This window comes from Moschus berezovskii, chromosome 3 (genome assembly GCF_049115385.1).
Source record: "Moschus berezovskii isolate FMDL1 chromosome 3, NW_MosBer_1.0, whole genome shotgun sequence".
In the NCBI taxonomy this organism is placed as follows: Eukaryota; Metazoa; Chordata; class Mammalia; order Artiodactyla; family Moschidae; genus Moschus; species Moschus berezovskii.
In genome coordinates this window covers 111065772-111080446 of record NC_142462.1, presented here as the reverse complement: position 1 = coordinate 111080446, position 14675 = coordinate 111065772, and the positions used below count along the sequence as shown (strand labels likewise).

Sequence of the window (14675 nt, the reverse complement as noted above, 5' to 3'; positions counted from 1 at the left end):
GTGGTTGGGCTGTGTTTCCTGCAGAGACTCCTGAAAGGACCCAGTTCCCTGTCTTCCTCCACTTGTCGAGGTGTTCTGAGTCCCCTGGCTTACGGCCCTGCCTCACTCTGAACTCCGCTTCTATGCTCACGCCTTGTCCTCTGACTCTTGGGCCTCCCTCCTTTGTTTGTAAGGACCTTGTGAAGACATTGGGGGCCCCTTCCTCAGATAATCCAAAATAATCTCCTATCTCAACATCCTTGATTTAATCATACCAGAAAGGACCCTTTTCCTTGGAAGTTTTCATAGTTTCTGGGCATTAAAATATAGGCATCTTTTTCTGGGTGGTGGTTGTGGTGGGCATCATTCTAACTTCCACATGATTTTCTTTGTATTTATCCTGTGTTAGGTTCATTGATCTTTTCTGGAACTGAAGTTTGACTTTTTTCCATAGATTTGGAGTATTTTCATCTATGTGTTTTCTGTTCCATCATTTTCCACTCCTCCTGGTATTCAATTATGTGTACCAAAGATTGCCTGCTGTTGTCTCACAGATCCTGGAAAATTTCATCTCTTGTTTTTCAGATTAAATCATTTCTGTTATTCTGTTTTCATGTTTACAGACCGTTTCTTTTTTACGCTGTCCAGTTTGCTCTTAAATCAATTTAGTGGTCATTTCAAACATGTTTTCTTCATCATGGACCACATTTTATTGCTTCTTTGTCTAGTATGATTGATTATATGCTGGAGAGATGATGTGTTGTATGGAGTCTGGTTTTTGTTTTATTGTGACTTAGCTGATACTGTTTTAGCATCATATTCTACTAAGTCTAATGTAAGGGATAGATGCTACTAGGCTAGTGTTAAAAAGAAAAAATCAATAGGATGTGTTCAGTTCAGTTCAGTCACTCAGTCGTGTCCAACTCTTTGCGACCCCATGAATCACAGCATTCCAGGCCTCCCTGTCCATCACCAGCTCCCGGAGTTCACTCAAACTCATGTCCATCGAGTCGGTGATGCCATCCAACCATCTCATCCTCTGTCATCCCCTTCTCTTCCCACCCTAAATCTTTCCCAGCATCAGGGTCTTTTCAAATGAGTCAGCTCTTCACATGAGGTGGCCAAAATATTGTAGTTTCAGCTTCAACATCAGTCCTTCCAATGAACCCCCAGGACTGATCTCCTTTAGGATGGACTGGTTGGATCTCCTTGCAGTCCACGGGACTCTTGAGAGTCTTCTCGAACACCACAGTTCAAAAGTGTCAATTCTTCGGCACTCAGCTCTCTTTATAGTCCAGCTCTCACATCCATACATGACCACTGGGAAAACCATAGCCTTGACTTGACAGACCTTTGTTGGCAAAGTAATGTCTCTGCTTTTTAATATGCTGTCTAGGTTGGTTATAACTTTCCTTCCAAGGAGTAAGCGTCTTTTAATTTCATGGCTGCAGTCAGCATCTGCAGTGATTTTGGAGCCCAGAAAAATAAAGTCAGCCACTGTTTCCCCATCTATCTGCCATGAAGTGATGGAACTGGATGCCGTGATCTTAGTTTTCTGAATGTTGAGTTTTAAGCCAACTTTTCACTCTCCTTAATAGTTAACCTACCTCAATTGAACAGAAATAGAGAAAGACATTATACCAGGAGACTTCCCTAGTGGCTCAGACAGTAAAGAATCTGCCTGCAATGCAGGAGATTAAATTCAATCCCTGAGTTAGGAAGATCCCCAGTCCATGGGGATACAAAGAGTTAGACACAACTGAGCAACTAAGAATAATAAATAATACAAGTAAACCCCTGTGAGAAGGAGTATTTAGGCTTCTACATTATAAGACTCTTACCTGTTTCACAAAAACATTCTTGACCCATCAGTTCAGTTCAGTCAGTTAGTTGTGTCTGACTCTTTGCAACCCCACGGACTGCAGCATGCCTGGCCTCCCCGTCCATCACCAACTCCCGGAGTTTACTCAAACTTACGTCCATTGAGTCAGTGATGCCATCCAACCATCTCATCCTCTGTCGTCCCCTTCTCCCACCTTCAGTCTTTCCCAGCATCAGGGTCTTTCCAAATGAGTCAGTTCTCTGCATCAGGTGGCCAAAGGATTGGAGTTTCAGCTTCAGCATCAGTCCTTCCAATGATTATTCAGGACTGATTTCCTTTAGGATGGACTGGTCGGATCTCCTTGTAGTCCAAGGGACTCTCAAGAGCCTTCTCCAGCACCACAGTTAGTAAATATTCAATAATGCCTAGATTAATTTTAATGAGCAGAAGGCAAGTTTTTCAGATAAAACCCTTTCCTTTCACCATCTTCTGCTTCATACTGGCCATGCATTAGTCCTATGGCTAATACTGCCAGAGTAAGGCAGGGGACTCAAGATGGTATGTGGTAGAATTTGGAAATATGAAATTATTTCCTAGCATCCTAAAATGCTAGTGTGGAAACAGGCCATAGTAGCCTACCAAAAACTCATCATTTAACATGTATAGAAACTGAATCTATGGAACTATTTTTGCTGTAAATTGTGACTCATATGGACAATAATGAAGTGAATTACAAAGCAATTGCTGATGGTGTTTAGACCACTTACAGCATGCATTGAAGTAGGATTTTAAAACATACCCATATCCTGAAATCTTAATATTTGATAAAATGAAAAACAATAAAACTTAATGGCATTGCTTCATGGCAATAAAACATCATGTCAAACTTGTATAGGTAAATGTGGAGTGGATGATAATGGTGTCACTGCAAATTACTTATAATTTCTCATTTTGGTGACTAAGGTAGTGTGTCAGACGGGGAAAATAACCCATGTGAGGTAGTTCAATTGAGGAAATTTAATCCAGGGGACTGGTTATGGGATGTTAGAAGAAGAACTGGAAAGAAGTAACCTGTATGTAGCAATCCGTGGATTGGCAACTGCAGAAATTCTCTGCAACCTCCAATGCTGGAGCAACAAAGGGAAGAGACCGTATTACCAGCACTCAGGAGCCAAGGCCACTAGGCAGGGGTGAAACCCTGGAGAAGTGGCCGTTGATGGGTTCTGCAGCGAAGGTCATCAGGCGGGAACCAGGACTCCAGAGGAAGGAATCAGGCCATGAGAGCTGAGCTCACTGCTGTAGTTGGCTGCCTGTCTGGGCTGGACCATAGAGCCAGGGGTGGCCGGGCGAGAGTGCTTGCCTATGGGAAATGGAAGTACAGAGAAGAATCAGCCACAGCCAGAGATACTGCTTGAGGAAAAGGAGAGCTAAGGAGAAAGACTTGCTCTTGCTGCTCTTCCTCCCAGATAATTTTTATATTTATATATTTTTTCTTGCTCCTAGTCCTTTAATACATCTGAGTTGATAATGTGTATGATGTGAGCTAGAATAATAATTTTTATCTATTATAGGAAGACGTATTACCAGCACCATTTGCTAAATTATCTATCGTTTCTCCAGTCATTTATAATTCCCATATTCAAATATTCTGCGTCCTCATGCATATGGGTTTATTCTGTGCTTTCAATTCATTTCCTTTGACCTTTATGTCTTGTCTTGTGCAAACACCTCTGTTTGAATTACGTCTCAATAGGATCATCTATTTTTCTTTGTGTTTTCAGAAGGTTTTCAGTCATTTGTGGACCTTATTCTTTGAAATTAATTATAGAATTGGTTTGACAAGATTCTTCAAAGTATTATTTCTCGTATTCACTTGGAATTACATTGAACTTATTATTTTGGAGGAAATTAATATTATTAGAGTATTAAATTGTTCCATCCATGAGTATGGCATGACTTTGTTTCTTTAAGTTTTCCTTTGTGTCTCCAATAGTTTAAAATTTTTCCGCCTAAAAGTCTCATGCATTGCTTTATTGTTTTTGTTGATATGACATCCTATTTTTAATTTTTTTAATGTTTACTATGATTTTGCTTAGTTATGGCCAGAGAAGGGGAACACTATTGGATTTTTTATTTGATAATGTACCTGTCTTATGAGGTTTAATTCTTGGCCTGTGAATTTTCTTGGAATTTCTAGGTATGGGATGATAGCTGTGGGAATCTTACCAGGTTTGCTTTTTTTCCTTCCAAAACTTTTTCTTCTGGTTTTATTTTCTTGACTTACTATGTTGTTCAAGAACCTCCACTACTATGCTGAAAACTTTTGTTACTGGTGGAGCATTTGTCCCTTGAAAGGAATGCTTCCATATTTTCTTCATTCCAAATAATGTTTTCTCTAGGAGTTTCGGTAGATGACTTTTATCAGTTAAATAAGTTACGTCCTATTCCTAGGTTTCTAATAATTGATTCTAAAAGGCACTAACTTAATTTTTTTCTTCATCTTTTGGGATGGTAATGTTTCTTCTCACTTAAACTGTAATGTGGTGAAATTATATTTCCTTTTTCGCTTTATTTTATTTGTATTAAAGTATAATTAATTTACAATGTTGTATTAGTTTCAGGTGTATAGCAAAGTGATTCAGATATATGTGTGTGTATATATATATATATTCTTAGATTCTTTTCCATTTTACAAGATTATGGGTATAGTTCCCTGTTAAGTCCTCACTGTTTACCTATTTTGTACATAGCAGTGTATGTATGTTAATCTCAAATTCCTAATTTATCTCCCCCCCGCTACATCCCCCACATTTTGCTTTCCCCTTTGGTCACCCTCCACTCCAGTACTCTTGCCTAGAAAATGTCACGTACAGAGTAGCCTGGTAGGCTACAGTCCCTGGGGTCGCTACTAGTCGGACACGACTGAGCAACTTCACTTTCACTTTTCACTTTCACTCATTGGAGAGGGAAATGGCAACCCACTCCAGTGTTCTTGCCTGAAGAATCCCAGGGATGGTGGAGCCTGGTGGGCTGCCGTCTGTGGGGTCGCACAGAGTCGGACACGACTGAAGTGACTTAGCAGCAGCAGTAGCAGTTGGTCACCCTAAGTTTGGTTTGTATGTCTATGAGTTTGTTTCTGTTTTGTAAATAAGTTTACCTGTATCATTTAAAAAATTTCCACAAATTAGTGCTATCACATGATATTTAAAATTATATTGGTGTGTGATATTGGTATAAAATTCAGTTAAAATTTTGTTTTCTGTTGCTGCCCTTATCTGGTTTTGTTATCTCAGCCATAGCATCATTTTCTAAAGCAAGTTTTATTAGACACTGACTTGGATAAACTTGTAAAACATCTAAGTCCACTTAACACATTTTGGTGTGGGGGTGGAATGAGAAACGTTTTTGATAACTTTCAATTTTTAAAACCAGTTTAAGCTATCCAATTTCTGTATTTAGTATACCAATTTTTGCAGTTATATTTTTCCAGAAATTTATCTAGAGTTTCCAGTGTAACATATAGATCTTCATAACATGACTTCTAAACTTGGTTCATGTACACTATTCAGATACACTCACAGCTTACAGTGTGCAGAGCAGTAACTGCATGTTTAATTGATTAAAACTGTGGTGTTCGTAGCATATTCTAGGAGGAGAGTTACAAATTTCCCAGTGTAATATATGTCTTGATTTGAGTAGCTGCCCACAATATTCTTATTTAGAAAGACATTCATGATAGCTATATGTGGGCTACAATTAAAAATGTGTTTATGTCGCTTTCAAAATATAGAATATTCAGTTGCTCTGTTGATAAAATCTAAAGAGGAAGGAAGATACTTATTTCTGTTTATCATGCATATTAATGTCCCATCTTATTTGGTTAGTATTTGATATCATGTACAATCACATAATATCTTTATCTTTCCCTTTTTTGTTATTTGATATTACAAGATTACTTTGTTCATCTTTAAAAAAAAAAAAAAAGATCAGATTTTTGTGTTGTTGATTGTCTCCCGTGTTTTTTATCCACGCCACTGACTGCTGCCTCGGGCATTTTTGTTCAGGGTCTGGGAGTCAGTGCCCCGTCTCTCCCAGTCAGTGGAGAGAAGGAAATGTTGGAGGACTTGCCCTTGTTTCTCTTCTCCTCTCCCAACCCAGAATTGTCCATCCTGTCATCTGGCAGCAGGTGGAATAAGGACTTGAGTAGTGAAAGGAGGATGAGATTTGAAGAGAGATGAAGAATAGTATTTTGGGGAGGAGCATATTATGGAAAAACAGAAGATCTCATGCTATACCTGTGGACTTAAAGTTGTTAGTGACTGTAGGACAGTAAATGGCAACAGATGTACTTAGCGTTGTTTTCCTCCAAATTCATATACTACCAAAAAGGCAATATTTGACATTTTAACAACAATATAATACATGTTAGGTTGAACAGACAATTGAATATCTGTCATTAATATACCAATAGATTTTTTATTGGCGAATTCAAAAATCCAGGACATTATTATGGTTGTTAGAGCCTGTGCCTGAAGCCTACACCCATCTGAATGATGAAAAATACCTATTTCTAGTAAGTCTTTTCGGAGAAGGCAATGGCAAGCCACTCCAGTACTCTTGCCTGGAGAATCCCATGGACGGAGGAGCCTGGTAGGCTGCAGTCTGTGGGGTCGCTATGAGTCAGACATGACTGAGCGACTTCACTTTCACTTTTCACTTTCACACATTGGAGAAGGAAATGGCAGCCCACTCCAGTGTTCTTGCCTGGAGAATCCCAGGGATGGTGGAGCCTGGTGGGCTTCCGTCTATGAGGTTACACAGAGTCGGACACGACTGAAGTGACTTAGCAGCAGCAGCAGCAGTAAGTCTTTTAAAAATTACCTTTAGTCTAGCTTCTTCCAAAAATAAATTACTATGGCTGTGCTAACACTAATAGAGCTGTCTTTATTCTGAGAAGCTAATTACTGTAACTCCTCTCGTGCCTGTGCAGCAATCTTGGATTGATTCTGAAATACCAGTGGAACTGCCATTGACAGCTATTTACCTCTGTTTGTTGCGCTTGCTATTGATCTACCATTGAGGCTGAGAATATGGTTTAAAGATACTCTACAGTACTGTGGAAGCCTTCTGATACCAAGGGGTTGGAAAGTATTTAAGTAGTTTCAAGTCCTGTCAAACCCAAGGAGTAACTTCTTACTTACTTAGCTGGTTCTGCGTTTGTATTTGTCATTGAAAAGTTAAAGTGAAAGTTGCTCAGTCGTGTCCGACTCTGTGCGACCCCATGGACTGTAGCCCTCCAGGCTCCTCTGTCTATGGAATTCTCCAGGCAAGAATACTAGAGTGGGTAGCTGTTCCCTTCTCCAGGGGATCTGCCCGACCCCGGGATCAAACTGGGGTCTCCTGCATTGCAGGCAGATTCTTTACCAGCTGAGCTACCAGAGAAGCCCTTTATTTGTCATTAGGCCTAGTCAAGACTGAGGGAAAAGGAAGAAACTGGTATTTCTCCCAGTGAATGAAGGGATATAGCTTTGTCAGATAAATATTGGACTGAGAATTACTTGAAGGCAAGGGAAATATACCGGGAAAGTCCTGGAGATGCTAATAGTGTGTCAGATCCATAGGTTAACTTAAATGGGTCATTTAAGTACAATCAGAGAAACTTTCAGCTGAGTAACAGGATTGGGTAATAGAATAGAAAGAATTTTAATAAATTCTCACTTCATTCTCCTCTGCCTCCTTGTTCTACTAATTGAATAAAATTGTATGTAAGGGTTACAATTGCATGATTTGTAACATCAAAGGTGTTCAACAATGCTAAGTTCTTTTCAGTTTTTGTTCTATTTTCTTTCCCTCCTTTCTGTTCCTTTGTGTTTCTTTTATCTTTGCATTTATACATAAACAGGTTTCTATTGTTCAGATTAATGTGAGTGCAAAAATAGTTCAAAGCACAAAATAAATACAAATACCTGGGAACCAAATTAGTGGAAGTTGACTTCACAAATATCAGTTAACAAGTTTTTATTCCTCTTTCATAAGACAGGTGAGAAATGTGGAAACAAGCTGATAATATGTAGATTTTCCTGTTTGAGTGAATCTTTTAGATTTTGAGCTACAGTTAGTATTAACTCCTTTTAAAGATTTGTTTACTTTGTTATAAATTGATACTCAAAATGCATTATAATAGAACCTTATTGAACAGCTATTAGTACTATCTACTATAATTAAATATACATCTCAACTTGCAGCATAGCAATTCTACTCATTGTATGTATGTAGCCACCAAGAGATATACACAAGAAAGTTTGCATCAATAATAGCCCCAAACTTGAAACAGCCAAATGCTTACCAGCAGAAAAGTAGATAAATACACTTTTCTATTACTCAGAAATAATGATAAGCAAAAGATGTCAGACATGAGACTACATATTGTATGATTTATCTTATATGAACTTCAAGTTCAAACACATTGAATCTATGGTAATAGAAATCAGTTAGTGGGAGGTGAGAGGAGTATAAATAGATCGGAGATTGGACAGAAGCACTTGGAAACCTTCTGGTTGCTGTAAATTGCCTAAAACTTAATCTGGATGGAGATTGACATATGTGTATAAAAGTGTTCATCAAACTGCATAAGACAGTTTAGGTACTCTATGTATGCTGTAACCAAACATATTATTTGATTTTAGTTCATCCCTTTAATGGTGAGTGATTCTAAAATATTTTTTTTTACTAAGGCAGAGAAGTTATGCTAATTCATTGCAGAATTTTAATGTTGGATTGGCTTTTCATTTTGTGGCTACTGTAGTGAACCAAGCTCTTATCAAAGCTGCTTTACTCTTCAGAATGTTTTCAACTGAGGATTATTATTTTGCATTTCATTGATCTTATACAGATTAGGAGTAGTTTTAGGAGGTTTTAGGTAAGAAGGAAAAGCTTGCCTGAAGTTTGAAAATTTTTCTAAGGATGGGTAGCATATTTTAATACAATGCATATTTAATATATAGCTATAATAATTATATATTATAATATATATTTATATATTAGCTGTAGTATAGAAGCTGTCTTAAACTATGTGTTTTATCTTTTTAAATATTCTTTCTGTTCTGCACACATTGGTTATTTAATGGAAGTTGATAACGAAAAGAGCTTTTGTATTAACCTAACATGATTAAGGCTGAAAATACATAAAAGCAAAAAGTGGCTGTCAATGAGGATTTGCGATCAAGTTTTCAAAAGTTTAGATATTTTAGCTTATTTGTATTCATGATTTACCCAAGGTTTCCCATTTTACTCATGACTAACAGCTTTCACTAAGTATTTTTCAAAGACCTTTTGATTATATGCAATGGACTTGGGGTTTCTGGGTTTCCTGAGTGATTCTTCTTTTTTTAAGATTTTTTTTAATGTGGATCATATTTAAAGTCTTTATTGAATTTGTTACAGTGTAGCTTCTGTTTCTATGTTTGGGTTTTTCGACCGCAAGGCATGTGGAATCTTAACTCCCCGACCAGGGATTGAACCCACACACCCTACATTGAAAGGCGAAGTCTTAACCACTTGACCACCAGGGAAGTCCCTCCTGAGTAAATCAGGCATTAAGCTCTTGCTTCCTTTTGCCTCTTGTCTTTACAGGCTGCCCTGCAAGTCGGAGGCCACGGAGAAAGGCTGCACCAGTGTCGGGAGGTCATGCTGCTAACTTACAAATCCATCCCCATGCAAGTGGATGGGGAGCCCTGTAGGCTGGCCCCGGCCATGATTCGGATCTCACTGAGGAATCAGGCCAACATGGTCCAGAAGAGCAAGAGGAGAACGTCCATGCCTCTACTCAATGAGTGAGTGCCCCCGTCCGCCTTTGTGAACGCAGAGACCATGGCGAGCAGGGCACTGAGCATGCGCATGGTCGGAGGCCTCCCTGTGCTGAGAAAGGAGAAAAGTCCAGGAAACTCAGCTGCCCCTTGGTCTCTCGCACATACTTCATGTTTCCTGTTCGGTGACCACACGCTTCTCTAAGGAGTAATCATTGTATGTTAGATTGATGATGCTTTTTCACCGACCACCCACCTGCGTATATATTGACTGCGACCAGCCGAAAATCATTGAGTGATTCAGGGTCATAAAACCTGTCTGGTTAAACGTGTTCTCTTTCATTTTAAGAAGGCACTGTTGGCCTCCTCTTCTTGACCCTGGTCACTTGGAGAGTGTTGGTTTCTCCAGGGCAGAAGGCTGGCAGAACTGGCTTTTGGCTCACCTCTCCCCATATAGCATCCCCTTCTGTTTGTTAGAGGACTGTCCCTTTCCCAGTGCTCCCAGTTTTGAGTCCTGTATTCTCTGATGCTTCGACTCAGTTTTTCCATTGCTAGAGAGCATCCTGTTGTCTAATAGATGAGACCTGACCCATGACTCAGTGCCTAAGTGTACCCCTCCTGGACCCTTTCCCTTTTTGGGCGCTTTGATAAACTGATTTGGAAAAGGTGATAATGACTGGCTATTTTGAGTACACATTCATTTTATAGAGTCCCTTTATCTAATTTTTGATTGAAAATGTCTATTTGGGGTTAGAGAAAGGGATGAAGAAATATGGGGATTCGGGGCATCATTTTGAGCCTCTTCTATATATCATGCCCCTATGCCTGATCTGACTTAAGGCCATTTCCAGGTTTGAATTTTGGCCATTCTTGTGTCATAGTGAGGTACCTTCGGAGGTGCTTCTCCTGTCTGTGACCTGTGATGCGTGGTTATGTATTTGTATTGAATGGCTGGCTTCCTCTAGTGCCTGCGAAGCAAGGGCATGCTTTGCCAAGGTATTTATTGAGTCAATGTGACAACTATAGAAGTGCCTAGAATGAACCCATGACACAGGGGTCATCACTCTCTGCCAAAGCTTCACCCCTGTTCTGAAAAGGCAGATGTTGAAGAGTAGCATTCAACAGGGCTCATAAAGTGTTTTCCTTTGTAGCCTCTGCTTCTCAGCTTGAGGGATCTTCTCTCCTCTGTACCTTCTTATTCGAGAATCACTCTGCACTTGCCCAGCATTTTTCCTAGATCCTTATCCAGAGGGCTGGTGTAGTTGCCTTTTTCATTTTGTTTATATTTTGCGGCTAGTGAAGCTCTTGGGTCATTTTGGCTGCTTTTTCTATCCTCCGCCTTTCCCTGCTGTTAGGTTGGATATACGCTTCGTGAGTTTCAGGCAAGGTGTCAGCAGTAGCATGCAGCTGGCCATCCTCTCTCTTAAAAATGTTCAGAGTTAAGCTATGAGCTATCAGTTTGAGAGAAAATCTGAACTACAAAGTGAAAAATCCTCTCTGAGATAGTCCAGGTTGTTTTGGGTCACTTGTAGATCACTTGTTAGCAGGGCTAAAAATTCTTAGTATCTATAGTCAAACAGCTCTCATTTTCATGCCTGGTGCTTCTACCCTTAATAGCTTTATCAGACATGTAATTATTTTGGGGTGTTTAATTTCAAACAATTTTTGCCTTTGAGAAAAAAAATTGTTTTTGCTCAGAAAGTATTAAGAATTTATTTGGGCTTTCTTCCCATATTAAAATCAAATGTAAAGAATTGGGGGTTTTGGTACATGTGGTACATATGATGTGACTTCACAGATTCAGCTGCGAGGGTGTTCAAGAAGCGATTTCATCTCAGAAATGCAGTTACTTGCCACCAGGGGGCAGTGGTGCCTCCATCTAAGCAGCCGCAGACTCTGTGAAATGGCAGTAATAATATTCTGTCCATTTCTTAAAAGGACATATATATATATATATATATCTTAAAGATTAGCAAAGATCTTGATTCCTACATATTATTAAAATTATCCTTCAACACTGCATGTTTAGAAAATCTGTCACCCACCACTCTTATTCACCCTCTGTGATTAGACTGCTTCTTTCTGCTTGGAAATCCAGCTTTTTCCACTAAATTTCCAAGTGGCGTTTCCAGTGTAAGGGAAGCCTGGCTACTGATACCTTCTTAGGAGTTTTCTTCCGCGTTCTGAGTCCTTCAAGCTTTTCATTCTTTAGGCCACGGTTGTGCAAAGTTCACCTTTGCAGTCAAGACAGAGAACAGTATGGCCTGTCTTGAACATCATTATATTTTTGCTCTCCTGTTGCTCTTCTTGAATTTGCCCCTTCCTTCTTTTCATCTGTTAGCTTTTGCTCAAGTTCATACTCCCATCGACATATCCCTTTCCCTAAGAATCCTTTTCCTTCTGCTTCCAGCCATTAAATACACCACTCAGCATTCCTGTAGTGCTCTTGTTACTTCTGTCACACCATTTATCAAAACTAGTGTCATTACTGGTTGACTTGTCTCCTCTACTCTGTGGGGAGACCCTGGGGTTTTCCTCGCAGGGTCCCCAGTGCCTGTCAGTGTGCTGAGTCTTAATGTTACATGTTGAACAAGGGACTCCCACATGCATCAGATCTATAATGTTCCATCTGTTGCATTTCTCAGAAATTGATTCCAAAATAACATAAATCTAAAACCTTGTGAGTATAAAAATAATATAGAAAATCTCTTGATCATATTTTATGGTAGTAAGTGAAAGATATATGCTTAAGAATTTCAAGATCTGGTACATATGGATGGCTGGAGAAAATCCCATGAGAAACAGCTAAATGGCTCTCATGGTGCCCCTAGATCTTTACTACTGCACAAAGAAAAAACAAATTTCTAAAAAATTATTTCTTGGCTTGTGATCCCATTTGCTATTACCATATACAAACTAAAAGACTAGCTAGGCCCACTGGGTTCACTACCCCCTCCTCTGCCCACCCCATTGACACAGGAGCATATACCTTTATATGTCATTTGTGGCTTATGAATCTACTTCAGATATGACTCTAATAAATATCATCCACCCCAAAAGTAATTGAGCAGGTTTGTCTGGGTTCATATTCATGTATTAGTAACACGATGCCCAGATAAATCTGATCCTGCTATTTGAAAGGCACTCTTGAAGGAGATCAGAAGTTCTACATTAACTCAGGTGCTTAGGAAGATCTTAGCCTGAGTTCTCTAGCAATTAAGACAGCATTGTGAAGGGTGACTGTATACTCCAAGGGAAAGACTTTCAGTTGGCAGACTCTGAATTGGGCAACTGGGTTCCACCATCCTGGGCTGCTGAGAAGTATTATTGGTGATAACTGATAGCCCTTTGAGGATAATACGGAGTTAATTTGTGGGAGGCCTCATATGAGAATTTACATACCCAGCAGAAATGAGGGAGTAGGGTAATAGGGAAAAGATGGATTGGGGAAAAGTGTTATACTGAAACCATTCAAATGGTCTGAGAGAGTAAGAGTTGTTACTAATAACATAAAACTGACAGGAAATGTGGGGTTTCATTTCTTCAGTTCCATGTTTTATCTTTTGTGGTAGCCATGGAAGACCCTCTCTTTTATTCTTTTTAAAAGAGGGGTAGAGAACAGAGAGAAGTCTATGGTTTCACTCCACTGCCAAGAGTATCAGTGGAATTACAGCATCATTGTGATGAAATTAGGCTTTCTTGGTATGACCTTTAAGTTTTTGTTGGGTGGCTCTGTTCAAGATGGTTTTTCTTTGGACATGAACATTTCAACAAAGCCCTGAAATCATGAGGACTATTTGTTAAATGATTCAGCTTACCTTGATTCTGCTCAAAGATGAGTTGACGGGGCCAGCCGACCACTCATATGTGTGTGTGTGTGTGTGTGTGTGCGCGCGTGCGTGTGTGTCTGTGTCTGTGTACATGCACAGATGGATGCCCTCTGAGACCTAGAGCCAGAGAGGACCATGGTACCCGCAGCCCCGCACAGCATCCGCGCTCCTGCAGCAGCTGCAGGCACCCTGCCTCGTGCCCCAGGCTGCGGCTTGCCTGAGAACCGGCCCTGCCATGTGTCCTGTTGGCTTCGTCGCTGTCACTGGCTTTTTGGATTCTTTCTGTGGCTGGCTTGGTTTTCCTTTTCTTTTCATTCACTGTTTGGTGACGCGCTCATTTAAGTTCTGTTTAAATTTTGTGTGTCTCTCTTTCTCTCTCCCGGCTTGTTCCCTGTCTGTCCACGCTGTTTTGCTGACTGTCTTCGCTGCTCATTCCCTGCTGCCTCTAGTATCCATCAGGTGCAAGCTGCGGACCTGCGGAGAGTGTCTGCCCCCCCAGGCTCCTTCACCATGTGAGTACAAAACCGTCTGTTTTTACATTGTGTCTCTCAGCCTCATCTCCTCAGGGCCAGAGGACCTGCATCCTCGTCCTTCACAGGTCTGCTTCTCAGGCAAAGAACCACCTCGCCGTGATTGTCCACTTTAGCCCTTCTTTGATTTGAGACGCAGCTGTGAAGTTCCATGTGTTCTGTTCATCTCAGTCTTCTATGAGTTCACAGTTAAAGTTTTTTGATTAGCTACTTCAGGGTCCAAAGTTGCACGGGTTGTATGAAATTCCATACCAAGCTTTGGTTTCTATGGAAAGTAAACCCATTAGACCATTCCATCATCTATGGCTCTGACCTTGAAGCAGCACCCACTACTCTTGATTCTGTGGATGGACCCCTGAAATTATTGATATCTGTGGAGCTTTGAGTGTACATACGTGCATCTGTGCATTTTTCCATGTTGAGCATCTGTAGTGGTAATAAATGATCAATGACCCAAAGTTGTTAATGAGTTGGCAAAATCCTTTTTATACATAGTAGTTTGTACTTAGCACACTTTATGCTTTTCTTTTTTTTCTGGTGAAGAACAGAAAGAAATATTTTTTTTAGCACTTCAGGACTTTTTTATGCTGTTGCCTCTGTCTTGCCCTTGCTTCTTTTCTCCATCTTACATATACTTGTATTATGTTTCAGGTGCTGTTAAAGGTGCTTTATGTACATCAACTAACTTACTCCCCAACACCCCTATGCT

At 40.0% G+C, this 14675-nt stretch overlaps 1 protein-coding gene across 5 annotated transcripts in view; it reads left to right on the top strand.

The window, feature by feature from the left end:
* DGKI (diacylglycerol kinase iota) overlaps positions 1 to 14675 on the top strand; it is a 508012-nt gene that overhangs the window by 328228 nt on the left and 165109 nt on the right. For 3 of the 5 annotated variants that reach the window (XM_088832644.1, XM_055421328.2, XM_088832628.1), the window contains 2 exons: positions 9434 to 9633; positions 13886 to 13948. In XM_088832644.1, coding sequence (XP_088688770.1) covers positions 9434 to 9633; positions 13886 to 13948 — 263 coding nt within the window. The remainder of the gene's footprint in view (positions 1 to 9433; positions 9634 to 13885; positions 13949 to 14675) is intronic. The other 2 variants (XM_088832652.1, XM_088832631.1) reach the window with 1 other exon arrangement.